This window comes from Pituophis catenifer, unplaced genomic scaffold (genome assembly GCF_029215685.1).
Source record: "Pituophis catenifer annectens isolate HBS135680 unplaced genomic scaffold, rPitCat1.0.hap2 SCAF_2, whole genome shotgun sequence".
NCBI lineage: Eukaryota > Metazoa > Chordata > Lepidosauria > Squamata > Colubridae > Pituophis > Pituophis catenifer.
Genome location: NW_027256882.1, coordinates 287,254,064 through 287,281,974, shown reverse-complemented (window position 1 = coordinate 287,281,974; position 27,911 = coordinate 287,254,064). Strand labels below are relative to the sequence as shown.

Below are 27,911 nucleotides of genomic sequence, written 5' to 3'. Positions count from 1 at the left end.
ACGAGTCGCACCCATAACCACCCGCGTGGCCGCATTCTGGACCAGTTGGAGCCTCTGAGTGCTCTTCAAGGGGAGCCCCATGTAGAGAGCATTACAGTAGTCCAGCCGTGAGGTGACAAGGGCATGAGTGACCGTGCGCAAGGCGTCCCGATCCAGAAAGGGCCGCAACTGGCGTACCAGGCGAACCTGATAAAAAGCCCCCCTGGCCACGGCCATCATATGCGCTTCTAAAGATAATTGCACTCAACAATGAACTAAAGGGCCACCATCGGTGAGCTGTTGGACAGCGTTACTTGGTCTGTTGTGTGGATGTTTGGGTGGTTTAAGGGTGGGGAATTTGTGGTGGGTGGGGGGGTGTTTGGGGATTGTTATGTGTGTTGGACCTGGTCTTTGGATGTTAAGTGAATTTTGTTGTATGGGTATACTGTGTGTACACATACAATGACAATAAAGTCATTCCTATTATTATTATTATTATTATTATTATTATTATTATTATTATTGACAAGCCGATAGAGAAAAACTTTGCTTTTCTCTGTTTAAGATTTATTTTTTTATTTATTTTATTTTATTTTATTTATTTCATTTATTTGTCAAGCATGTATAAGAAAACAGATATAAGTATAAACATGATTATGAATATAGGATAAGGATACGAATAAATGGGAGACAGGACAAGGATAGTAGGCATGCTGGTGTGCTTATACACGCCCCTTACAGACCTCTTAGGAATGGGGTGAGATCAACAGTAGACAGTCTAAGGTTAAAGTTTTGGGGGTTTGGGGATGAGACCACAGAGACAGGTAGTGCATTCCAGGCGTTGACCACTCTGTTGCTGAAGTCGCATTTTCTCAGTGGTGAAATCCATTTTTTTTTACTACCGGTTCTGTGGGCGTGGCTTGGTGGGCGTGGCTTGGTGGGCATGTCAAGGGAAGGATACTGCAAAATCCCCATTCTCCCCCCATTCCTGGGGGAAGGATATTGCAAAATCTCCATTCCCACCCCACTCTGGGAACAGCCAGAGGTGGTATTTGACGGTTCTCCGAACTACTCAAAATTTCCGCTGCCGGTTCTCCGAACTGCTCAAAATTTCCACTACCGGTTCTCCAGAACCTGTCAGAACCTGCTGGATTTCACCCCTGTATTTTCTGCAATCGAGTTTGGAGCAGTTTACCTTAAGTTTGTATCTATTGTGTGCTCGTGTGTTATTGCGGTTGAAGCTGAAGTAGTCATTGACAGGTAGGATATTGGGGATCGAAGGGTTTCTCTTGAAGCTAGAAACGCAAAACCCTAAAGCACAAGTTTCTTTGCACAGCACGCAGCCTTTAATTAAGTTAATCACTGCTCAAATGTCTCTTATGCCCAATAGCCAAATTGTCTGTTATCTGACCTGGTTTGAGAGAAGGGAGTTTGGGTGGTTGTTTTTTTAAATCATTTGCTGCTGTAGGAAGTTAAGACACTTCGACTTAAGAATTTATTACGGGAAAGAAAACACCACAGGGTGGAACAATATCCCATCCTTTGCAATTAATCCCCAGGATGAAAGCGAATATCAACCCCGCTCGGGAGCACTTAGGTAAATAAGAATCTGCGGCGGTGTAAATGTGAGAATAATTGCTAGCATATGGCAAACTGCAAAATTGATAGTGGAGCAGACGGGTTTTCTGGCTGAGCCCCACGACCTGCAGCATTTTCCTTGTCACAAACCACACAATTTGTGAAAAAGATGGTGTGATGTCAGGTTAAGCCGTACGGAAAAACAGCTCCGGTTTTTGGCAGGACCTGCGCGCAGGAAATCAGCGGGCCTTAATAGAGTCACCTCTTGAGTTTTACATTCGGGGATTTGAAACCTTGATCATCGTATCGTTCGTTGCCCTGGAACTGAACTGAACGGATGAACTAATATTGACCTGCATTGGGGCGGAATCGGTTTTCAAAAACTAAAGAAAGACTAGGGGTGACATGATAGCAGTGTGAATCCTGCATCCGGTTTTTGGTCACCACACTATAAAAAAGATGTTGAGACTCTAGAAAGAATGAAGAGAAGAGCAACCAGGATGATGAGGGGACTGAGACTAAAACATATGAAGAACAGTTACAGGAACTGAGCATGGCTAGTCTAGTGAAGAGAAGAACCAGGGGAGACATGGTCTTCCAATATTTGAGTGGCTGCCACAGAGAGGAAGGGGGTCAAGCTATTTTCCAAAGCACCTGAAGGCCAGACAAGGAATAATGGATGGAAACTGATCAAGGAGAGATTCAACCTGGAAATAAGGAGAGTTTTTCTGACAGTGAGAACAATCAACCAATGGAACAGAAGTTGCCTTCGGAAGTTGTGGGAGCTTCATCACTGGAAGCTTTCAAGAAAAGGCTGGACTGCCATCTGTCAGAAATGGTGTAGGGTCTCCTGCTTGGGCGGGGGGTTGGACTAGATGACCTACAAGGTCCCTTCCAACTCTGTTAATATGTTAAAACCTATTCTACAACGCATCTGAAGCAGTGGTGGGTTCCTCCCGGTTCGGTCCGGTTCGGCCGAGCCGGTAGCGGTGACGATATGACATCACCGAACCGGTTCTCCCCCCCCACCGCCCTCCCACCCCCCCCCACCCACGTTATTCTTACCTTTTATTTGGCCCCACCCCCAATCTATTGCTGCCTCCTGAGTCCCAGCTGATGACTAGAGGGAAAAAAACTGTTTAAACTCTTGCTGCGGGGCTTCAAAGGGCCGCCCTACAGCTGATCAGTGTTAAAAGCAAACAAATGAGTCGGGTCGTAAGTGCGAGGACTGGTCGTAAGTGCGAGGACCTTCCAGAAATGACTCTGACCAGCTAGCCACGCCCACCTAGTCACATGACCTCCAAGCCACACCCACAAAATAAGCCACGTCCACAGAACCAGTAGTAAAAAAATTTAGAACCCACCCCTGATCTGAAGGCAGGACAAGACGCAAAAGATGGAAACTAACCAAGGAGAGAAGCAACCTAGAACTAAGGAGAAATTTCTTAACAGTGAGAACAATTAACCAGTGGAACAGCTTGCCTCCAGAAGTTGTGGGGGCTCCATCACTGGAGGTTTTTAAGAAGAGATTGGACAGCCATTTGTTTAGAACCGTATAGGGTCTCTTATTTGAGCGGAGGGTTGGACTGGAAGACCTCCAAGGTCCCTTCCAACTCTGTTATTCTGTTAAAGTTGACAATGATAATGTAATCACTCATGTTATAGTTCTACATTGTTCCCCACATACAAGATGCTAATATTCTTTAGGGTACAAAGAAACTCTGCATAATGTATAGTTTTTCTAAAAATCTCCTACAAGCAGGGGTGAAATCTGAAATTTGTTACTACCGGTTCTGTGGACGTGGCTTGGCGGGGTGGTGGTGGTAATGTGACTGGGTGGGCGTGGACAACATTTTTTTTTTTTAATTTTAAAAACATTTTTTCTACAACCTTAAGAGGTTGCAGAAAAAAATGCTTTTAGAAGCCTCTGACGATCAGGCAACTCAGCTGGGATCGCCAGAGGCTTTTAAAGGCATTTTTTTTTTCTACAACCTCTTCGGCCGAAGAGGTTGTAGAAAAAATGCTTTTAAAAGCCTCTGACGATCCCAGCTGAGCTGCGCGATCATCAGAGGCTTTTTTTTTTTTTTTACTTTTAAAAGCAATTTTTCGGTCGAAGAGGTTGTAGAAAAAATGCTTTTAAAAGTTAAAAAAACAGCCTCTGATGATCGCGCGGCTCAGCTGGGCATGGAGGGGGGGCACAGGGATTTTTGCTACCGGTTCTCCGGACCACCCGCCGTCATCGCTACCGGATCAGGCGATCCAGTCCGAACCGGGAACATTTCACCCCTGCCTACAAGGCAACAATTTGGATATTACTTTGTGGAAGATTTAAACCGTTGCAATTTTTCCTCCAAGTTGCATTGATTACCATTGGAGAACTCTGTTGCAAAAGTAGAGGACTGAACATTTCAAAGGTGTTCATTTATTTTCATTATTTCTATTCTGACTCTTAGAGTTTCCTAGTTTACCATTTACAAGATACTGCGGTTTCCTTTAGCAAAAGGATAAGTAAACTTTAGCTTCTATGACTTTTGAAAGTGAAAAATTAGATTTATTGTTTGCAAAAATCAAAAGAAAAATTGGATTAGTTGGGAAAACGTCAGGTAGTCCTTGTCTTACAATCATTGTTTTAGTGTTTGAAATGACAACGGCACTGAAAAAAAGTGACTTATGACTGTTTTTCACACGACCGTTGCAGCATCCTCGTGGTCACATGATCAAAATTTGGACACTTGGCAACTGACCGGTATTTATGACAGTTGCAGTATCCCCGGGTCATGTGATCCCCTCTTGCGACTTTCTGACAAGCCAAGTCAATGGGGAAGCTGGATTGACTTTACAACCGTGTTACTCACTTAACAACTGCAGGGATTCGCTTAATGACGGCGGGAAGAACGTTCATAAAATGGGGTAAAATTCATTTCACAGCTGTCTCACTTAGCAACAGAAATTTTGGGCTCAATTGTGGTCATAAGTCAAGGACTATCTTGTAGACCAGTGTTTCTCAACCTTGGTAGCTTGAAGATGGGTGGACTTCAACTCCCAGAATCCCCCAGCCAGCAGCGCTGGCTGGGGGATTCTGGGAGTTGAAGTCCACCCATCTTCAAGCTTCCAAGGTTGAGAAACGCTGTTGTAGACCATTTTAATACAGGTATTCGGTCACGCATTCACCGCTGTATGCAATGATGTACCTTTGGGAACATCCATGGGGTTAAGGCTGCCAATCAGATCTCTCACATAAAGTCCGTCCCCTTCATCTTTACTCAACCAATTGTTGCACGGGAAATAAAAACGGAGGTGGGGCCTGTTCATGTCTGTCACAATCACACGGTCAAGATACCAGCTGGCGTTCATTCCGGTGTTGTCGTGCTCAATCCTGCAACAAAAATAGAGAAAGAGAAAGAAGAGTGCAGGCTGGCAATTGTTAAAATCGATATTTTGCAACATGTTCTGACCCAGCCTTAGCAGAAGCAAGAAACAGATTCCTTGTCACGAAAAAACCCTCATTATTTACCTCTTGTGAATTAATTGCATTCACCCACCAAAAAGTCCAGGCAAGAGTCCTTCAAGGAGTTAAATGAAGTAAGAGACCTTATCAGTTCCTTGGGATAATTTCCAGGCCATGAGCTCCCAGCCGAAAGGCTGCAAATTAAGTTCTGGCAAGCAGTCTCTGAGGCACGAAACACAATGAGCGAAATCTTCAGAAATACGAAATTTGTTGTCTCCTACGACAACCACTCCCCTTTCTTTCTATTTATTCCCCAGCCAGGGAGGAGCATTCAGCATCCACATGTGCTTTGCTTCCTGAGTCTACTCCTTGTCCTCCATTGTTCTCCTCTCCTAATTGCTCTGCGCATACGTGCATCTGGAACAGGCCCCAGCTGTTCTACCTCCTCACTCATATCAGCCTCCAAATGCAGCTGCCTCTCCGGTGGCTGGGAAATGTCGGATGACCCTGGCTCTATCTCTACGTCCGACTCAAGTATCCGTCAGAGCCTTTCCCCAGACTCCATCACTGGCCCAAATTCCTCCCCAACCTCTTCATTGTCTGAGTCTGCCGCCAGCTCCATTGGCAGCTGGCGGGCCACAACACAACCTGCTGCCCTCAGATGCATTAGAATGGCAGATCCCATAATCCCCTTTTTTCACTGGCTGAGAACGCTGGGAATTGTAACCCCAACCCAACTAGAGGATATCTGATTGCACTTTTGGCAACAGCCGCACAGACTTCACAAATACGAAGTCAAGACTCTGAAGTAATGATTTGCCTCTTGAATTTAACACAACAAAGACTTTTATGCAAACTTCTCTCTACAAAGGCAATCAGCTGGTTTCATATTTTTATGTTTTTGAAGTGACAAGCCCTTTGAACATCTATGTATTGTCAAAGAGGGAGGGGGACATTTTGGGAGAAATCTGAAATGTAGACTAAAAATTTGCAGTTGAGAGTTAAAAGTTTCAGTTCCTAAACTTCTGACTTAGTTTTCATTACATGAAAACCACGAGAAGGCTAAGAATCTACAGGATAATATCAAGTTCCTTTTGTCTAAGCTGCAAAGTATCGCACTTAATGGATATGGCCTAGATATTAATATATAGAATACTTATTTCCTTTTTATGAACCCACATATTTTAAAATTTAATATGTAATGTAATATACGTATAACCTCTTGAATTTTTTTATACCTTACACAATCAACCACACATCTCCAACTTATGCGTATCATATTATGATGTGTTCTTTCCATACACTTTTCTCTGCTGCTATTCCTGTATTTTATGTCATATACTCAATCAGAATAGAGCTGGAAGGGACTTTGGAGGTCTTCTAGTCCAACCCCCTGCCCAAGCAGGAGACCCTATAGATCAGGGCTGGCCACGTCCATGCTCGGGTTCAGCAAAGGGGGGGGTGGGAGTCCCAATACATTACGTGATGCTGCCATGATGACATGAGTTTGACACCCCTGCTATAGATCAAATCAGGGGTGAAATGTAAAATGTGTTACTACCGGTTCTGTGGGCGTGGCTTGGTGGGGAAAGTAATGTGACTGGGTGGGCGTGGCCAACTTTTTTTCTTTTTTTAACTTTTCAAAGCATTTTTTCTAATGCTTTGAAAAGCCTCTGGCGATCAGGCAACTCAGCTGGGATCGTCAGAGACTTTTCAAAGCATTTTTTTTACCACCTCTTCGGCCAAGAGGTTGCAGAAAAAAATGCTTTGAAAAGCCTCTGACGATCCCAGCTGAGCCGCGCGATCATCAGAGGCTTTTTTTTTTTTTTACTTCTAAAAGCATTTTTTCATCGGAAGAGGTTGTAGAAAGAATGCTTTTAAAAGTAAAAAAAAAAAAAAGCCTCTGATGATCGTGCGGCTCAGCTGGGCGTGGGGTGGGGGGCAGGGATTTTTGCTACCGGTTCTCCAAACCACCCGTCGCCACCGCTACCAGATCAGGCGATCCGGTCCAAACCGGGAGCATTTCACCTCTGGATCAAATCAAAGAAATATTACAAAGCTTTTAGAAGAACATAAGATCTAAGAAATGACCAGAATGAGCTTGAGGGAGAGGTCAAATGTGTCATCAGTCTTGAGTCCCTTTGTGTCCATAAGAGATCTAAGACCAGCCCACCTTGAATTCAGTTGACTCTTATCTACTGCCAATTTGCTTTGACCATTAGTAGTTCCGGTAGAAAGTGTCAGCGTGCAATAAACCTGTATTCATTCGAACCGCCCTGATTTAATGCAACTGACCACATGCTTACAAATGTTTATTTGTAAAAACTTTTAAAAACTAAATAGTGTTGATTTCTTTTGTCCTTATTTATTTATTTATTTTATTTATTTGCCACCCATCTCGCTGTGGGGCTACACTACAATGATAAAATTGGGGGGGGGAATAATAATAAAATGTAAACATAACTATAGGAAAGGAGCCTTTCTAGGAGCCTGAGGAGGGTGAAAACAGCCTTCCCCACACTCCCCCGGAGGCCCTCCAGAGGCTGGAAACAGCCCATTTGCCGACTTCCAGTGGACCCAGAAGGCCCGAAAATCAGCTGGCCAGCATGCACATGTGTGCTGGAGCTGAGCTAGGGCAACACTCGCGTGCCCACCAATATGGCTCCACGTGCCACCTGTGGCACGCATGCCATAGGTTCGCCATCACGGCCCCGAGGGGATGGAACCCGCAACATTTCTTGCCTCCCCACTTTGATGTGTCGGGTAGATGTAACCAGCAAGAGATGGTCCCTCAGATAACCTGGTCCCAAGCCATGAAGGGCTTTAAAGGCGATAACCAACGCCTTGAATTGCATCCAGAAGCAAATTGGCAACCAATGCAGCTCCTGCAGGAGAGGCAATACATGCGCACACCAAGGTCTGTACAAAACTATGTGGGCAGCTGCATTTTGCACCAACTGGAGCTTCCGGATGCTCTTCAAGGGCAGCCCCCTGTAGAGCATAATTAGTCAAGTAGCCACCCTTTAGGGTATTTTAGGTTGGCCTTAATCTTCTGATAATACCTTATTTTCCGGATGGCTCCGACATTATTGGTTTTCACTCGGAACACGTCCGTTTTGCTTCTTTCAAAGGCAGAACTGCTCCTGAAATAGATGAGTCATCGTAATGAAATATAATGAAATCAGTACACTCTATATATGGGGTAGTAACTGTGGAAACCTCTAGATCAGGGGTCTCCAAATTTGGCAACTTTAAGACTTGTGGACTTCAACTCCTAGAATTCCTCAGCCAGCCATTCAGCCAGAACTTCAACTCCCAGAATTCCTCAGCCAATTCAGAATTCCTCAGTCGTGACTGACTGAGGAATTCTTGGAGTTGGAGTCTTAAAGTTGCCCGAATTCCTCAGCCAGCCATTCAGCCAGACTTCAACTCCCAGAATTCCCCAGCCAGCCATTCAGCCAGAACTTCAACTCCCAGAATTCCTCAGCCAATTCAGAATTCCTCAGTCGTGACTGACTGAGGAATTCTTGGAGTTGGAGTCTTAAAGTTGCCTGAATTCCTCAGCCAGCCATTCAGCCAGACTTCAACTCCCAGAATTCCCCAGCCAGCCATTCAGCCAGAACTTCAACTCCCAGAATTCCTCAGCCAATTCAGAATTCCTCAGTCGTGACTGACTGAGGAATTCTTGGAGTTGGAGTCTTAAAGTTGCCTGAATTCCTCAGCCAGCCATTCAGCCAGACTTCAACTCCCAGAATTCCCCAGCCAGCCATTCAGCCAGAACTTCAACTTCAACTTCCTTAGCCAATTCAGAATTCCTCAGTCGTGACTGACTGAAGAATTCTGGGAGTTGAAGTCTTAAAGTTGCCCGAATTCCTCAGCCAGCCATTCAGCCAGAATTTCAACTCCCAGAATTCCTCAGCCAATTCAGAATTCCTCAATCGTGGCTGGCTGAGGAATTCTGGGAGTTGAAGTCCATAAATCTTAAAGTTGCCACATTTGGAGACACCCCCCACCCCGCTCTAGATAAATGTTGATTATGAGCCATTCATTATCACATGTCCTTTACATGCCAGCTGGTGGTGGCTGAAACAGATTGTGGTGATTTGTGAGGCTTTTACATGCCTTGTCATGACAAATAGGTGAAGCCAGATGCAAATGAAATGGTCATGCAACAGAGTCAGCAGTGCACAGATGTAAAAGCAGAAGAAATGGAAAGGTTTGTGGCAGTGGTGGGATTCAAAAATTTTTACTACTGGTTCTGTGGGCGTGGCTTGTTGGGCGTGGCATGGCTCATTGGGCGTGGCTTGGCGGGCATTGCAGGGAAAGGATACTGTAAAATCTCCATTCCCTCCCTACTCCAGGGGAAGGTTACTGCAAAATCCCCATTTCCTCCCAATCAGCTGGGACTTGGGAGGCAGAGAATAGTTTGGGGGCGGGGCCAGTCAGAATTTTTACTACTGGTTCTCCGAACTACTCAAAATTTCCGCAACCGGTTCTCCAGAACTGGTCAGAACCTGCTGAATATCACCTTTGGTTTGCGGTGATCGGAAACATGCCGTCTTTGAAGAAATCCATCACACTTTATCTCCTCTCCAGCTTGGAGAAGAAGGATATAAAAATGTCATGCGTTCACGGCAAGGCATTTCATTTCTGAATTTTCTAAATGCAGCATGTAGGGAATCCCATGAGATTCCCACCCTCTTGCCATATTGCATAAACAATGTGGCAAACTGGCATGCTCTTCCTATCCCAGTAGCCTACAGGTAGTCCTCAGTTTATGACCACCATTGAACACAAAATTTCTGTTGGTAAGCGAGACAACTGTTAAGTAAGCTTTGTCCCATTTTGTGCCACAGTTGTTAAGCGAATCACTGCAGTGGTAAAATTATAACAGAGAATATATATATCCTGTTTCCCCCAAAATAAGACATCCCCTGATAATAAGCCCAATCGGGCTTTTGAACACATGACAATAAGGCCAAGCGTTTATTTCAGGGTTCAAAAAATATATAATATCTGTCTGGTTTGGCACAGCAACCAAACAGGACAGGAAAAGGCTTCAACAGAAGAACAATTGCAACCAGCCTGTCTACTGCATGAGCCAGAAAGAGGGCTGTGAAAATATCTACAGACCCCTCACAACTTCTCCCCTCAGGATGCCACTATGGGGCATTGCATTGCTCCGTTCCATTCCGCTCCATTCCATTCCATTCCATTCTCTGTTCCATTCCGTTCCGTTCTATATTTTCTATTCTATTCTATTCTATTCTATTCTATTCTATTCTATTCTATTCTATTCTATTCTATTGCGTTCCGTTGCGTTGCGTTCCGTTCCGTTCCGCTCCATTCCATTCTGTTCTGTTCTGTTCCATGTTTTCTGTTCGGTTCAGTTCAGTTCCATTCCATTCTGTTCTGTTCTGTTTGTAACATGGTGTTTAAGCGAATCTGGCTTCCTGATTGACTTTGCTTGCCAGAAGATGGCAAAAAGGGATCACATGACCCTGGACCAGAGGTGAAATGCTCCCAGTTCGGACTGGATCACCTGATCCGGTAGCGATGGAGGCGGGTGGTTCGGAGAACCAGTAGCAAAAATCCCTGCCCCCCCCCATTGCCCAGCTGAGCCTGAGCTGAGGCTTTTTTTTTATTATTTTTAAAAGCATTTTTTCTACAACCGCTTTGGCCGAAAAAATGCTTTTAAAAGTAAAAAACAAAAAGCCTCTGATGATCGCGCGGCTCAGCTGGGATCATCAGAGGCTTTTAAAAGCATTTTTTTCTATAATCTCTTCGGCTGAAGAGGTTATAGAAAAAATGTTTTTAAAAGGAAAAAAAGCCTCTGCCGATCAGGCAAGTCAGCTGGGATCGTCAGAGGCTTTAAAAAAAAAAAAAAGAAAGCCTCTGCCGATCAGGCAAGTCAGCTGGGATCGTCAGAGGCTTTAAAAGCATTTTTTTTACAACCTCTTCAGCCGAAGAGGTTGAAATGGTTTAAAAAATGGCTTTAAAAGTAAAAAAAAAAAAAAAAAAAAAAAGTTGGCCACGCCCACTGTCATATTACCCCCCCCCACCATGCCACGCCCACAGAACCGGTAGTAACAAATTTTACATTTCACCACTGCCCTGGACATTGCAAACGTCATAAATACGAGTCGGTCACCAAGCATCTGAATTTTGACTGGGTGGCCATGGGGATGCTGCAACAGTCCTAAATGGGGAAAACGGTTCTAAGTCCCATTTTTCAGTACCATTGTAACTTCGAATGGTCATTGAACAAATGGTGGAAAGTCAAGGACTGCCTGTAATAAGAAGTCCCGTGGTCTTCTACCGATCTCATGGAGAGAAGTAAATTCAGAGCTATTTACATTTGAGGTCGTTTGTTTATTTGTTTGTATATCAAACTTTTGAACTGCCCATCTGTCTCACACAGGGAGTTCCATCTCAAATACAGTTACGGGGAATGAAAGCTTTTGATGAGGCTCTATTTAAACTAAGTTTGTATATTAGGGTTTGCATGACCTCTGTAGTTCATCATCTTCTTTTAATTTATTTATTTATTGGTTCGATTTATATGCCCCCCTTCTCCGGAGACTCAGGGCGGCTTACAATGCGTTAAGCAATAGCCTTCATACTTTTGTATATACCTGCTTAGTAGGGCTTTCGGCCCCACCTAAGCTGTGTTCTTTTTTTATACAAAGTCAGCTTATTGCCCCCACAATCCGGGTCCTCATTTTACCTACCTCGGAAGGATGGAAGGCTGAGTCAACCTTGAGCCTGGTGAGATTTGAACTTGCACTAATTGCAGGCAGCTGGCAGCTAAGTGCTATTTAACAGCGCTTTAGTCCGCTGCTCCACCAAGATTATGACCCCATAATCCCTTACGGGGTGGAATCTGGGCAACTGAATGGAGCAAGCAGAGTGTTTTAATGGCCGGATGCCCTTCCCTGTTGCCAATGTGGAGTTTTGTTCAGTAGATATATTCTCACTGTGCCCAGTAGAGAGAAATATCTGCCTCTACCTAGGATCGAACTCACAGCCTCCTGATTGTGAGGTGAGAAGCTCCACCTCTAGGCCAACCGCACCACTCCACGTGACCTCTGTAGATGCCGTACGCTAAATCTGTGATGGCGAACCTATGGCCCGTGTGCCACAGCTGGCACATAGAACCCTCTCTACAGGCACACAAGCCGTCTCCCAGCTCAGGTTCACTGTGCATGTGCACTCCTCCCGCCGGCCAGCTGATTTTCGGGGTGTGCAGGGGTGGGGTGCATGCAAGAGACCCGCATGCATGTGCGGGGGTCACGTGCGAATGCGCAGGAGGGCAGGGTCACATGTGCATGCGCAGGGGCGGGGAGAGCATGGAGGAGCAGCGTGCGCATTCCGACAGTGTGGAAACGGGCCTCTTTCCAGCCTCCAGAGGGCCTCTGGAGCTCGGGGGAGGCCATTTTCGCCCTCCCGGAGGTTCAAGGAAAGCTTCCGAAGCCTGGAGAGGGTGAAAACGCCCCCCCCCCCCCGCTGCTGTGATGCAGGTTGCTAAAATTTTTGAATCCCACTCCTTGCGGGCATGCATGGGGTGGGGGGTCATGCACGCATGCGTGGCGGGCACACATTGCATTATGGGTGCGCTTTTGGCACACGAAGAGAAAAAGGTTAGCCATCACTGAACTAAGTAAATAAAATTAAAAGCTTTTCAGACTTTTATTATTTATTTTATTAGTCCAATTTATATGCCGCCCTTCTCCGTAGACTCAGGGCGGCTTACAATGTATTATAGCAATAGCCTGCATACTTTTTATGTATATACCTGCTTATTAGGGCTTTCGCCCCCCCACAAGCGGTGTTGTTCTATACAAAGCTGGCTTATTGCCCCCACAATCCGGGTCCTCAATTTACCTACCTCGAAAGGATGGAAGGCTGAGTCAACCTTGAGCCTGGTGAGATTCGAACTTGCACTAATTGCAGGCAACTGGCAGCTAAGTGCTAGCACTTAGCAGCACTTTAGTCCGCTGCACCACCGAGGCTCTATATTTTAAAAAATATTTCTCAACCGCAAAGAAATACTGGGTAAGTAAGTAGTCATATTTGAATGCAGAAGATTCTTAAAGCAAATGAAAAAATTAAACCAGAGACATTTCTTTTAGGCTTTAATGGACCAAGAATTTGAAAAAGAAAATCTGGAACCTTTCTGTTATAGGTGTTGAAAGCAGCCAGAATGCTTTATGCACTAAAATGGAAAGATAACTTTAATTCCCACCAGGGATGAATGACTGGAAATACCGATGGATTTTTTATTTAGCAATTTAACAGAGATGGCTAAATTAACCCATCTAATCAAAGGAAAGAACACATCCAACTTTGTTTCTTCTTGGAAACCGCTTCTAGATTTTGTGCTTGAGATGGGAAAAAATGATTTTTTTTAAAAAAAAAAATTCTGATTAAATACATTTGTTGTTATGGAAATGGCTCATACATATCCAGTATGTAAAAATAAAAAGCTGAGGCTGTAATGTTATTATTTTATTCTACTGGGCTAAAAATAATCTGAAGTCAATGCTTTTCATTCTTTTTTCGTCTTTACCCTACGAATAGAATAGAATGGAATGGAATGGAATGGAATGGGACGGGACAGGACGGGACGGGACGGAACAGAACAGAACAGAACAGAACAGAACAGAACAGAACAGAACAGAAAAACAGATTTGGAAGGGACCTTAGAGGTCTTCTAGTCCAACCCCCTGCTTAGGCAGGAAACCCTACACCACTTCAGACAAATGGTTATCCAACATCTTCTTAAAAACTTCCAGTGTTGGAGCATTTACAACTTCTGGAGGCAAGTTGTTCCACTTCAAGTTTCAAGTTTATTAGATTTCTATACCGCCCTTCTCCCGAAGGACTCAGGGCAGTATACAGCCATATTAAAACACATAGATTTATAAAATTTAAAATCAAATTAAAATCAATATATAAAATTGGCCCGCAAATTTAAAACACACATACACCCATAATAGAGAACTTCGTTCCCTCTCCTTTTCCCTTCTCCATTTTCCCACTATTTTCACCTTCATTTTTTTTATTTTATATTTGGATAAGCTTAATAAAATTATTGAAAACAAAAACATTCCTCTACCAGCAAACTTAGAGTTAACGTATCAGGATTGCAAGAATTCCCATGGCCATTAGAGAGCAGCCAACAAAATTTCTGCATTTCTTTGCTGCCATCTAGTGGTTATATGGTTTTTTTGCAGCTGAGATACAATAGGTTTCCCCAAGTTTTATCCCTCAAATATGCTAAAAAAGCATGAATGCCCCTTTAGCATTTCTGAACTTTTTTACAATATTTTCACTTTTCAGTTGATTTGCCCAGAAATGAAGGTGTTTTGAGAGAAAAATTTAAGAGCTGTACCTCTTGCAGAGATACAGGAAGTCCTCAAGATACAACCATTTGTTTAGTGACCGTTCAAAGATACAACAGCACTGAAAAAAAGTGACTTATATGACCGTTTTTCACACTTACGACCGTTGCAGCATCCCCATGGTCACGTGATCAAAATGTGAATGCTGGACCGCTGTTTCATGTTTACGACGGTTGCAATGACCTGGGGGAGTCACGTGATCCCATTTTGCGACCTTTTGACAAGCCAAGTCAATGCGGAAGCCGGATTTGCTTAACAACCGTGTTACTAACTTAACAACTGCAGCGATTCACTTAATATTTTTAATTAAATATTTGTAATTTTTACATTCGTTTTAAGAATCTTCTGTATTCAAATATGACTACTTACCCAGTATTTCTTTGCGGTTAAAATATTTTTTAAAAGTCTCGAAAGCTTTTTATTTTATTTATTTAGCACAGAGGTCTTCAAACTTGGCAGCTTTAAGCTTTAACTCCCAGAATACTTATAAAAATTCTAAAAAATTGAATATTTTCAACAATGCATTTATCTAAGCAAAAAAGAAAAGAAAATTGAAACGATATAGGATTATGATTTAATTAAATAAGACTTATTTAATTGGCTTTTATATAAATGGTATTGTTAAATAGAGAATTTAGGGAAAAAAATGGGAATTGTATTATGTTGTATTATTTGAATTAAGAACTTTGTTTAATTGTTAAATTGGTATATTTTTAAGATAAGATAAGATTTAAATTTGATGAAGTAATAGGGTCATTTTCGGTGCCGTTGTAACTTTGAACAGTCCCTAAATGAACTGTTGTAAATCGAGGAGTACCCGTAGTTATTTCCCCATTAAGAAAGCCCTTTGGTGCTTTCTATATATTTTGCATTTTACTCTCATCCCTCTAGCTGGCATAATAAACGGTGAGGCTCAGTGGGAAACAGATGTGCCTAGCACATCTGGAGGGAAACAGATTGCCAGGACATGTGATAATGTAAACATTTACTCCTGCACACAAGTCATTTGTCAGCCAGAGTTCACCATGTGTGCTTGTGATAACTACCTTGGCATTCCCCACCCTACCTACGAATGTTCACATTTCTAAAAAGGTATATTTAGTAAATGATATAGGAATTCTATTGCAAATAAGCAATTATTTGTAATCTGCACGTCCTCTATAACTGTCTGGTTTGGCTCTGCAACCCAACAAGACAGACACAGACTTCAGAGGATCATTAGAACTGCAGAAAAAACAATGGCTACCAACCTGCCTTCCATTGAGGACCTGTATACTGCACCAGTCAAAAAGAGGGCTGGGAAAATATTTACAGAACCCTCACATCCTGGACATAAACTGTTTCAACTCCTACCCTCAAAACGACGCTATAGAGCACTGCACACCAAGACAACTAGACACAAGAACAGTTTTTTCCCGAACACCATCACTCTGCTAAACAAATAATTCCCTCAACACTGTCAAACTATTCACTAAGTCTGCATTACTATTACTATTAATTCTCATCGTTCCTATCACCCATCTCCTCCCACTTAGGACTGTATGACTTTAACTTTGTTACTGGTATCCTTAAGATTTATATTGACTGTTTCCTAATATGATTTGATTGCTTATTTGTACCCTTTGACTATCATGAAGTGTTGTACCTTAGGATTCTTGACGAATGTATCTTGTCTTTTTATGTACACTGAGAGCGTATGCACCGAAGACAATTCCTTGTGTGTCCAATCACACTTGGCCAATAAAGAATTCTATTCTATTCTATTCTATTCTATTCTATTCTATTCCATTCCATTCCATTCCATTCCATTCCATTCCATTCAACTCGACTCTATTCTATTCTATTATTATTTTACTCTACACTACTCTACTCTACTGTATTCTATTCTATTCTATTCTATTCTATTCTATTCTATTCTATTCTAGTCTATTATTATTTTACTCTACTCTACTCTACTCTACTCTACTCTATTCTATTATTATTTTACTCTACACTACACTACTCTACTGTATTCTATTCTATTCTATTCTATTCTATTCTATTCTATTCTATTCTATTCTATTCCATTCCATTCCATTCTATTCCATTCGACTCGACTCGACTCTATTCTATTCTGTTCTATTCTATTCTAATTATTATGGTAGTATTTTAATTATGGTTGTGATTATGAATATTACTTTCACGGTCAGGTTATTAATACTTTGTATCAACAAATGGATCCAGACAATACACTGCTCACTAAGCATTTATGTACAATTTAAAGAAGAAGAAAAATGTATAAATAAACAATTTGAAAAAATAAAAAGGTATATTTAAGCGGTGGGGGGAACCCAGTGGTTTAATTAAACTATTTCAAAAGTCTAGCACAGGGTGTCAAACTCAAGGCCCAAAGCAGAGGTGGGTTTCAGCAGGTTCTGACCAGTTCTGGAGAACCCGTAGCAGAAATTTTGAGTAGTTCGGAGAACCGGTAGTAAAAATTCTGACTGGCCCCACCCCCATCTATTCTCTGCCTCCCAAGTCCCAGCTGATCGGGAGGAAATGGGGATTTTGCAGTATCCTTCTCCTGCCATGCCAACCATGCCACGCCCACCAAGCCACACCCACAGAATCGGTAGTAAAAAAAATTAAACCCACCACTGGCCTGAAGGCCGGATCCGGACCATGGGGTGCTTAGATCTGGCCCGTGTTGTTCTACCTAAGCTCTCTTAAAAAGCAGGAAGCAGAGTCCTGCAAAACCTCTTTTATTTACCCGATTGTGAATTACGTTCATTCACAGTCAGCAAGGCAGTGGTGGGTTCCTCCCGGTTCGGTCCGGTTCAGCTGAGCCGGTAGCAGTGATGATATGATGTCACCGAACCGGTTCTCCCCCCCTGCCCTCCCCCCCCACCCCCCCCCACATTATTCTTACCTTTTATTTGGTCCCACCCCCAATCTATTGCTGCCTCCTGAGTCCCAGCTGATGACTAGAGGGAAAAAAACTATTTAAACTCTTGCCGCGGGGCTTCAAAGGGCCGCCCTACAGCTGATCAGTGTTAAAAGCAAACAAATGAGTCAGGTCGTAAGTGTGAGGACTGGTCGTAAGTGCGAGGACCTTCCAGAAATGACTCTGACCAGCTAGCCACGCCCACCTAGTCATATGACCTCCAAGCCACACCCACAAAATAAGCCACGCCCACAGAACTGGTAGTAAAAAAATTTAGAACCCACCCCTGCAGCAAGGCTTGGCCAAACAGTTTTTCAAAAGGCATAGTTATCAACACACCTTATCTCGCTTGGCAAGCTGCCAGGTAAGGTTGTTTCCAACCGCAGTACAAGGCAAAACTTGGCACAGAGTCTCTCAGAGTCACGGATTGAACGAATTGTTTCCTGCCAAAGCCCCCTCCTCATTCGCTCCTCTTTTATTTCCTATGGAAGGGGCCAATCATCTCCAAGGTGTGGCTTTTACTCCTGAGTCGACCCTGCTTTCTGAGTTGTTCTTGTCTTCTGGCAGCTCTGTGCATGCGCACACTGGGAACGGGCTCCATCTGTTCCTCTGCCTCACTGCTGTCTAGCTCCCTCTCTGCCTCCAACACAGAGCCCTCGTCTGAGCTTTCCCCAGCCCCCAGGACTGGCCCATGTTCCTCCCCAACCTCCTCACTGTCCGACTCTGCTGCCAGCTCTGCTGGCCGCCGGCAGGCCACAACACATGTGGCCGCCCTGGAAACAGCAAAGGACCTGGCCTGCAGTGCCTCTGCCAGTGAAAACGGATCTCGCGAGGGCCACAGGCAGCCCTCCCATCCTCTGTTTTCACTGGCAGAGGGTTGCAGGAGGCCGTCACAGGTGAAAACAGAACTCGGAAGCCATTTTCATTGGCAAAATACTCGGGCCACCACAGGCGCCTCCGACACGAGTGACGTTGAGCTGGCCATGCCCAACCTGGCCACGCCTACCCAGGCCCCCAGAGATCAAAACAAACCTGATGCGACCCTCAATGAAATTGAGTTTGACACCCCTGGTGTAACATGTTGCAAAAGATTATCCTTTTGTCTTGTCTTTATTGTCCAAATCCCTTCTGCGCCTGGGACTCTACATTTTCTTACAAAGTAAAAAAATCATGGGTAGCTGAAGGCTCTTATATTTTATTTGAAAACATGCCTACCTGTCCCAAACAGGTTTAAATGGGACACTAACACATTGTAATGCAAACTGTCCCTGTACAATTAGTGCTTGACTTACGATAATTCATTTACTTTACTTACTTTACTTTTATTTGATTTATATACCGCCCTACTCCCGAAGGACTCAGGGCAGTGCACAGCCAACAATAAAATACATACATACAAAATTTAAAAAGCAGAAATAAAATCAAATTAAATAGTTTTGGCCCAGACAGATTAAAACCCCAATCAATTTAAAACAAATTTAAACATTTGAATATATAAAATACTAAAAATATTAAAATTTTAAAAAAAATTTAAAAAGGGAGAAAATTAGGCCAGGCCCGCCTGGTGAAATAAAAAGGTCTTTAGAGCACGACGGAAGGTGCGCAGATCCGGATTTAGTGACCATTCAAAATTATCACATTGAAAAAATCGACTTACGACCATTTTTCACACTTACAAGAGTGTGGTTGGTCAGCCAGTTACGAATCCATCTGGTGGTGATGCTGTCTAACCCACATTTTTCTATTTGATCAAATAGTAAGTTGTGGTCTACTTTATCAAATGCCTTAGTGAAGTCCAAGGAAATTATATCCACATTATAAACATGTTACTAACTTAACAATTGCAGTGCTTCACTTGATGACTGTAGCAAAAAAAAAAGTCATAAAATGGGACAAAATTCAAGGGCAACCCACTTTCGAAATCTTGCCAAGAAAACTGCAGGGAGCTGCCAGGAGGCAACACTGACTCAAAGTCACAAATAAATAAATAAGCCCCAATGTAGCTTTTCTTGTGATCAGGCAAGTAGACTAGACCAGGGGTCCCCAACCTTTCGGGCCTCAGGGACCACTAAATTCATAATTTTAAATCCCATGGACCACTAATATGATCTGCCTAATGACCAGCTGGGCGGGCGTGGCTAGGTGGTCATGTGAGTGGGTTGGCATGGCCAATTCGATGTCATTCACATTGAGGGGTGCCTCGCCAGCTTCTATTCACCCCTCCCCTGCCAGCCACTCGTCGGCTCCCCGCCCACGCTCCCTAGGGCCCCAACAGGAAGCAGTTGTTGGAGCTAAGCAGCCACCACGAGAAAGAGTTGGCCAAACAGCTCAGTTCAAATTGGATCTGGCTCAGTTCAAATTGAGAAGGAGGCTCAGCAGAAGCACCTCACTGAGGACTAGTAGCATAGGCTTTCCAAGGAGAGGGAACACCTGCGGGAATGCAAGGCCAGGTACCGGTGCCTGGAGGCTCAGCGGGCTGAGATGATCAGCCAGTTCCAAGCCATGATGCCTGGAAAAATGGGTATTTCTGCTTAAGGTATAACACTCAGGAGAAGATAAATACACCAGGAGACATGAAGTAATAGGCATATAGTTATAAACATGCTTTTAAGGGATCAGCCAAATGTAAGCTTAAAATCAGAACATCTTCAGTAGCTTAAATGCAATGCAGAAAAGGCTACTTTCAACTGGCCAGAACTGGAGTAATTCAGAGAGGGAGATATTTTCCTCTTGGAAAATATTTAAATAGCTTAAGACGACGATGTACACTGTTTAAAATAATTGCAGCAGGCAAGCATCCGTTCTTCGTCACCTTAAACCTTGCCACATCACTGAGGAATACAAGCTAAGGTACAAGTCAGTGGTGAAATGTAAAATTTGTTACTACCGGTTCTGTGGGCATGGTTTGGTTGGGGGGGGGGGTGTAATGTGACTGGATGGGCGTGGCCAACTTTTTTTTTATTATTATTTTTAAAAGCATTTTTTCTACAACCTCTTCGGCCGAGGTTGGAGGTACATAATAATAATAATAATAATAATAATAATAATAATAATAATAATAATAATAATAATAATAATAATAATAATAATAATTTTATTTCTATACCGCCCTTCTCCTGAAGAACTCAGGGCGGTGTACAGCCTATTAAAAACACAAAAATATACAGATATCAATTAAAAATAATTAAAATTATTAAATAATTTCGGCCCAAATTAAAACCCAGAAATTTAAAACACCCAATTTAAAATCAAATCAATTAAAATATCAGGTGGAAGCTTCTGTTAAATGGGACTGGAAAATCAATATGGCTTGAATTTTCAGAGATAAAGTCAGGAAAAATCTGTGTAAGGCATTTCCGGAAAATGTGGGGCAGTGCTCTTCTCTGCACTCTTTCTATAGTCTCAACATTTTTTTTTTATAACGCTCTGCGGAATTTGTGTATTTTTGGCAGTACTCACTTGCTGGTCAGATGGACTTTTGGTGTGATGCCAAATTCACCAAAGAGTGTAACGAAGACGTTGGCATCAGTCCCTGCTCCCCTGATGTCTCCAGTGACTGTCACCACTTCATAGACTAGTAAAGGAAAAAGGTAGAAAGGTAATCAAAATTTTAAAAAAAGTCAGAGGAGCCATATAGATTTATAGCTGATCCTAAAATCAAGGTTGAAAAACTAGAATTCTGAGTAAATTCGGGGTCTGGAAGCTCTTTTTTTTCTACTTCAGCACACCTGACTGACTCACCTGGGCTCTGCCAAGGACATCTTCAATGATTCAGACAGTTTGGAAGATAAGCACAGAAAGGTTACCATGAATTGTGTGGACTAAAACACAAGATTTCTAAAGAGAATTGGAGAAGCTGGGACTGTATAACTGAAGGGAAAGGCATGAAATGGTATGGCAGGGGAGGGGAGGGAAGGGGATAAATGAATGAAGAAGGGAAGGGAAGGGGAAAAATAAATGAAATAGGGAAGGGGATAAATGAAGAAGGGAAGGGAAGAGGGGATAAATGAATGAAGAAGGGAAGGGAAGGGAAGGGAAGGGAAGGGGAGGGAAGGAAAGGAAAGGAAAGGAAAGGAAAGGAAAGGAAAGGAAAGGAAAGGAAAGGAAAGGAAAGGAAAGGAAAGGAAAGGAAAGAAGGAAAGGAAAGGAAAGGAAAGGAAAGGAAAGGAAAGGAAGGGAAAGGGAAAGGGAAAGGGAAAGGGAAAGGGAAAGGGAAAGGGAAAGGGAAAGGGAAAGGAAAGGGGATAAATGAATGAAGAAGGGAAGGGGATAAATGAATGAAGAAGGGAAGGGAAAGGGGAAAGGGGAAAGAGAAAAGGAGTTGTTAACTGAGTTTTGCCCCAAACAGTCATAAATCACATTTTTTAGTGCCGTTATAATTTTGAACGATCCCTAAACGAAATGTTGTAAGTCAAGGACTACCTGTACTGTAATTATATTCATGTTCTGCACGATGTAAAAAAAGATATGGAGACTCTAGAAAGAGTGCAGAGAAGGGCAACAAAGATGATGAGGGGACTGGAGGCTAAAACATATGAAAAACGGTTGCAGGAACTGGGTATGTCTAGTTTAATGAAGAGAAGGACTAGGGGAGACATGATAGCAGTCTTCCAATAGGAGCTTCCACAAAGAAGAGGGAGTCAAGCTATTCTCCAAAGCACCTGAGGGCAGGACAAGAAGCAATGGGTAGAAACCTATCAAGGAGAGAAGCAACTTTGAACTAAGGAGAAATTTCCTGACAGTGAGAACAATTAATCGGTGGAACGACTTGCCTCCAGAAGTTGTGAATGCTCCAACAATGGAAGTTTTTAAGAAGATGTTGGATAACCATTTGTCTGAAGTGGTGTAAGGTTTCCTGCCTAGGCAGGGGGTTGGACTAGAAGACCTCCAAGGTCCCTTCCCAACTCTGTTATTTTAATTCTATTTCTATCTATTTAGTGATATAATCCTCCGAGTCATACTTCAGTAATAATCACACCTAACAAATGGTCAACAGTAAGGATAGTCCTCAACTTCTTAACAGTTCATTTAATGACCTTCAAAATTCAGATACTTAGTAACTGTCTCATATTTATGACGGTTGCAGTGTCCCGGGATCATGTGATCCCCTTTTGCGACCTTGTGACAAGCAAAGCCAATAAGGAAGCCAAGTTCACTTAACAACCACGTTACTGACTTAATAACCGCAGTGATGCACTTAACAATTGTGGCAAGGAAGGTCATAAAATGAGGCAAAACTCACTCAACAACTGTCTCGCTTAGGAACAGAAATTGTGGGCTCAGTTGTGGTCATAAGTCAAGGACCACCCTGCATGCGATATCAGATTTTCAAATTTAGTCAAACGTCTCAATATTACCTCTTGTTTTTGTAATAGCTGTGCTACTTATTGGAAGACATGGAAACGAATAGAATAGAATAGAATAGAATAGAATAGAATAGAATAGAATAGAATAGAATAGAGTCGAGTCGAGTCGAGTCGAGTCGAGTCGAGTCGAGTCGAATGGAATAGAATAGAATAGAATAGAATAGAATAGAATAGAATAGAATAGAGTCGAGTCGAGTCGAGTCGAGTCGAGTCGAGTCAAGTCAAGTCAAGTCGAATGGAATAGAATAGAATAGAATAGAATAGAATAGAATAGAATAGAATAGAATAGAATAGAACAGAAGAGAACAGAACAGAACAGAACAGAACAGAACAGAACAGAACAGAATAGAATAGAGTCGAGTCGAGTCGAGTCGAGTCGAGTCAAGTCGAATAGAATAGAATAGAATAGAATAGAATAGAATAGAATAGAATAGAATAGAACAGAACAGAACAGAACAGAACAGAACAGAACAGAACAGAACAGAACAGAATAGAATAGAATAGAATAGAATAGAATAGAATAGAATTCTTTATTGGCCAAGTGTGATTGGACACAAAAGGAATTTGTCTTAGTTTACATAAGCTCTCTACATAAAAAGAAAAGATACATTCATTAAGAATCATAAGGTACAACACTTAATGATAGTCATAGGGTACAAATAAGTAATCAAATCATACTAGGAAACAATCAATGTAAATCGTAAGGGTACAAGCAACAAGTTAAAGTCATACAATCATAAGTGGGAGGAGATGGGTGATGGGAACGATGAAAAGATTAATAGTAATGCAGACTTAGTGAATAGTTTGACAGTGTTGAGGGAATTATTTGTTTAGCAGATGGCATTGATGGCGTTCGGGAAAAACTGTCCTTGTGTCTAGTTGTTCTGGTGTGCAGTGCTCTATGGTGTCGTTTTGAGGCTAGAAGTTGAAACAGTTTATGTCCAGGATGCAAGGGGTCTGTAAATATTTTCACAGCCCTCTTTTTGACTCATGCAGTATACCGGTCCTCAATGGAAGGCAGGTTGGTGGTAATTGTTTTTTCTGCAGTTTTCTGCAGGGGTACTGTATAGTAAGAGACTCAATAATTTTTTTTATCTTTATCCTGTTATCAATAAGATTTTATAATCTAAACAAATTATTATATCCCCATTGAGCAAATTTCCTAGAGCCTTCATTTTAGTAGAAATATTTACTAATAAAGCAAGTGGGGGAAAGTCTGGAATTACTTTTTTTCCTGTGTTTATTCCGAACATTCAGTCAGTTATTTAATAATGCAAAATAACTTGTAGCTTGTTTATGTGTATCGATACCCCTTCGTGTATCTCTACAACCTCTCTGCTTAACCGTCTCCCTCCGTGGAAGTAATATTATATGTTCATTTATTTATTCATGGTTAATTGAACCATACATTATTCAATTAACCTAAATTCCTGGTTTTACAGAGGAGATTAAGCCATAAACTAACCATATGGAGCGGTTCAGCTACACGCTGGGCTAAAACGTTAGAAAGTTCATAATTCAGTGTCTGCGTTATGCAAATACAGTCATTACCCTGAATTAAAGTGCCTAACATCCGAAGGTGATAATAATTCTTTTAGCACTTAAGAACAACGTGTTATTAGCTTTAATGGAGTATGTCCCAGTTTACAACTATTACTACTGGTTAGTTTTTATATTACACTGTAAGGTAAAAGTAAAAATGTTATTTAACTGAGCCTGACTCATGGCAACTGCACAGACCTAAAGGTAAAGGTTCCCCTCACACATATGTGCTAGTCGTTCCCGACTCTAGGGGGCGGTACTCATCTCCGTTCCAAGGCCGAAGAGCCAGCGCTGTCCGAAGACGTCTCCGTGGTCATGTGGCCAGCATGACTAAATGCCAAAGACGCACGGAATGCTGTTACCTTCCCACCAAAGGTGGTCCCTATTTTTCTACTTGCATTTTTTATGTGCTTTCGAATTGCTAGGTTGGCAGAAGCTGAGACAAGTAATGGGAGCTCACCCCGTTACATGGCACTAGGGATTCGAACTGCTGAACTGCCGACCTTTCGATCGACAAACTCAACATCTTAAGCCATTGAGCCACCGCGGCACAGACCTACTGTAACCATATATTTATCTTGGCAAAAATACATATGTGATTTACCTCAGCCTTCCTGCAGAATTTTTTTTTTCCAACTTCAAGCCTTAAATACAGGTAATCCTAGACTCACAACCATTTATTTAGTGACCATTCAAATTTACAACAGCACTAAAATAAGTGATTTATGACCATTTTTCACACGTACAACCGTTGCAGCATCCTCCGTAAAATGGGGCATGATTCACTTAACAACCGTCTGGTTCAGCAAAGGAAGTTGTTGGGCTCAATTGTGGTTGTAAGCCGAGGACTACCTGTATTGGTGCAGAGAGAGAATCGTGGAAATTGGGGCTTAAATGAATTTATTTATTTGACTGATTCATTGTTGTGGCTCTTTGTGGTGTTCAGAAATAAAATATCCGTTCAGGACCAACCTGTATGAAGAATAAAATCAACAACCGTAGAACCGCAAAAGAGAAAAAAAAATGATGTAGAATATTTCTGTGGCAGAATAATCTGCCCTTGAGCTTCTCAGAGTTTCTAAAAGGTGGCTTTTCTTAATTCCACCATTCATGGGTCTCACAAAATTGTTTACCCAACAGTCCAGCAGCTGCCTCAGTCTCTGTGTCTCTTCTTTCTCCTATTTCCACCCATTTTCCTTGGTATCTGTTACCGACTGAAATGGGTGCTTCAGCACTGGAGTTTTTTGTTTTTTTTTTAAAAGAGATTGGACAGCCATTTGTCTGAAATGGTGTAAGGTTTCCTGCCTGAGCAGGGGGTTGGACTAGAAGACCTCCAAGATCCCTTCCAACTCTGTTATTCTGTTCTGTTCTATCTATCATTCTGCTAATACTGAGACTCCACGTTTCCCAAAGAAGAGAAATTGCCTTTTTCATCTTAAGCGACTCTCAAAACTCTCTCTTCTTTTAAATACTTTGTTTTAATTCCACCTTTCCTCCAAACATTTCAGAAAAGCATACTAACGTATGTCCAACCCAGGGATGAAATCCAGCAGGTTCTAACAGGTTCTGGCGAATCGGTAGCGGAAATTTTGAGTATTCGAACAACTGGCGAATATCACTTCTGGCTGGCCCCAGAGTGGGGTGGGAATGGAGATTTTGCACTATCCTTCCACCAGGAGGGGTGGGAATGGAGATTTTGAAATATCCTTCCCCTGTCACACCCACCAAGCCACGCCCACAGAACCGGTAGGGAAAAAATTTGGATTTCACCCCTGGTCCAATGGCAATTTTTATTCCACCCACAAAACAACCTTGTGAAGTTGATCAGGGAGAGAAAACAGGAATGGTCTAAAGCAGGGATTTTAAGAGTGGTGGACATCCACTGCCAGAATTCCTCAGCCAGGATGAAAATTACCAAGCTTGGAGACGCCCTAATCTAAAGCCAAGGAGTTAATTTTAGAGCCAAAGAGGATTAAATAGAAGTCTTCCCTTAAGATCCAGCTACGCACCAATTCAGCCTTCTGCTGCCTGGATGACATATTCATTAAACCATTCATCAATCTGTTCTTCACCATGGGCCCCCTTTAAATAACTTTTATGGCCATGGACCCCCAAGATTTAAATCATAACATTTTTTTTTTAAACTCGAGATCGAAATCATAATTTTTTATCAAGCCTTCACAGAGCCCCTATGATGATATCACGGGCCTCCAGGAGTCTGCAAGCGACAGGTTGAAAACCATTGCATTAAACCATAAGAAGCAGTAGCTAAAAAAACATTTTAATAAATTTATCCATCTCACCTTTTTTCTTGTTGTACTCGTCTTCAGTTTCATGAGGAGATTCTGAGTGATAATCCAGAAGCTCTTGTTTGTACATCTCTGCGAAGTTCTCGTCATCCTTTCTCTTCTTCTTCTTCTTCTTCTCTTTACTCTTGGACTTCTTACCTTTCTTCTTTTTCTTCTTCTTTTTTTTCTTTCTCTTGTGGCCATAATCATCGTCATCATCATCTTCACTGCTGTCACTGCATTCTTTCTTTCTTTTCTTCTTCTCCTTCTTTTTCTTCTTCCTCTCCTCACTGCTGTCTTCCGATGAGTCTTCACTTCTCACCTCTGCCAAGTCCCTTTTTCTCACGTTCTTCTTTCTTTTGCAGCCCTTGTCCTCCTCTTCCTCCAAGTCCTCCTCCTCTTCCTCCTCGTCTGAAGACGAACTCATTCTTGTCATCCGCTATTCATCTAATCTTCTTCTTCTCTTCCATGCCATTACTTGCTTCTCCAAGGTGGACTTGCTTTCTTTCTTTTAAGTTTGTTCGATTTTGCTTCTTGATTTGATCCTCCCCTTCTAAGTACCTTCCACTCCTCTACTGTTTCTTGAACTTTCTTATGGCATCTAACTCTTCCTTCTGCCTCTGCTTTATGTGACAATTTCCTTTCTCCCAATCATATAAATTGTTGGCTTCTTAAAGTGTCTGACTTCTTCGTTAACTTTACACCTTCCGTCTTCCAGTGGTTTGATCCGAATGCCTTTTTCGTTCACATCTTCAGTTTCCTCTTTGACTTGTGTTGTTTTTCAGTCCCATTACTTATTCATGGGACTCAGCTGTGGAGGGCTTCCTTCCTCTGTGTGAGTGTGAGTGTGCATGCAAGCACAATATTATAGATTATAGAAGGAGTCAAGCTATTCTCCAAAGCAGCTGAGGGCAGGACAAGAAGCAATGGGTGGAAACTAATCAAGGAGAGAAACAACCTAGAACTGAGGAGAAATTTCCTGACGGAACAATGAATCAGTGGAATGACTTGCCTCCAGAAATTGTGAATGCTCTAACGTTGGAAGTTTTTAAGAAGAGATTGGACAACCATTTGTCTGAAATGGTATAGGGCAGGGGTGTCAAACTCACAGCCCGCAGGCCGGATGCGTCACGTGCTGGCCACGTCGACCCCCAGTTTAGCAAAAGGGGGGGAAGTCCCGATAAGTCATGTGACGACGACGTGACAACATGAGTTTGACACCCCTGGTATAGGGTTTCCTGCCTGAGCAGGAAGTTGGACTAGAAGACCTCCAAGGTCCCTTCCAACTATTCTATTCTATTCTATTCTATTCTATTCTATTCTATTCTATTCTATTCTATTCTATTCTTAAGATTACATCCGTCAATTTTTCTATTCAGTCTC

At 42.4% G+C, this 27,911-nt stretch overlaps 1 protein-coding gene across 1 annotated transcript in view; it reads right to left on the bottom strand.

Annotated features, from left to right (window-relative positions):
- The window catches only part of LOXHD1 (lipoxygenase homology PLAT domains 1), a 205,397-nt gene extending 178,442 nt beyond the window's left edge, over nt 1-26,955 (bottom strand). The window contains exons 1-4 of the mRNA XM_070934571.1: nt 26,544-26,955; nt 20,792-20,906; nt 8,068-8,148; nt 4,749-4,933 (exon numbers count right to left, since the gene is read on the bottom strand). Of these exons, the coding sequence (XP_070790672.1) occupies nt 4,749-4,933; nt 8,068-8,148; nt 20,792-20,906; nt 26,544-26,955 (793 nt within the window). The remainder of the gene's footprint in view (nt 1-4,748; nt 4,934-8,067; nt 8,149-20,791; nt 20,907-26,543) is intronic.
- Between the last annotated feature and the right edge of the window lie 956 nt (nt 26,956-27,911).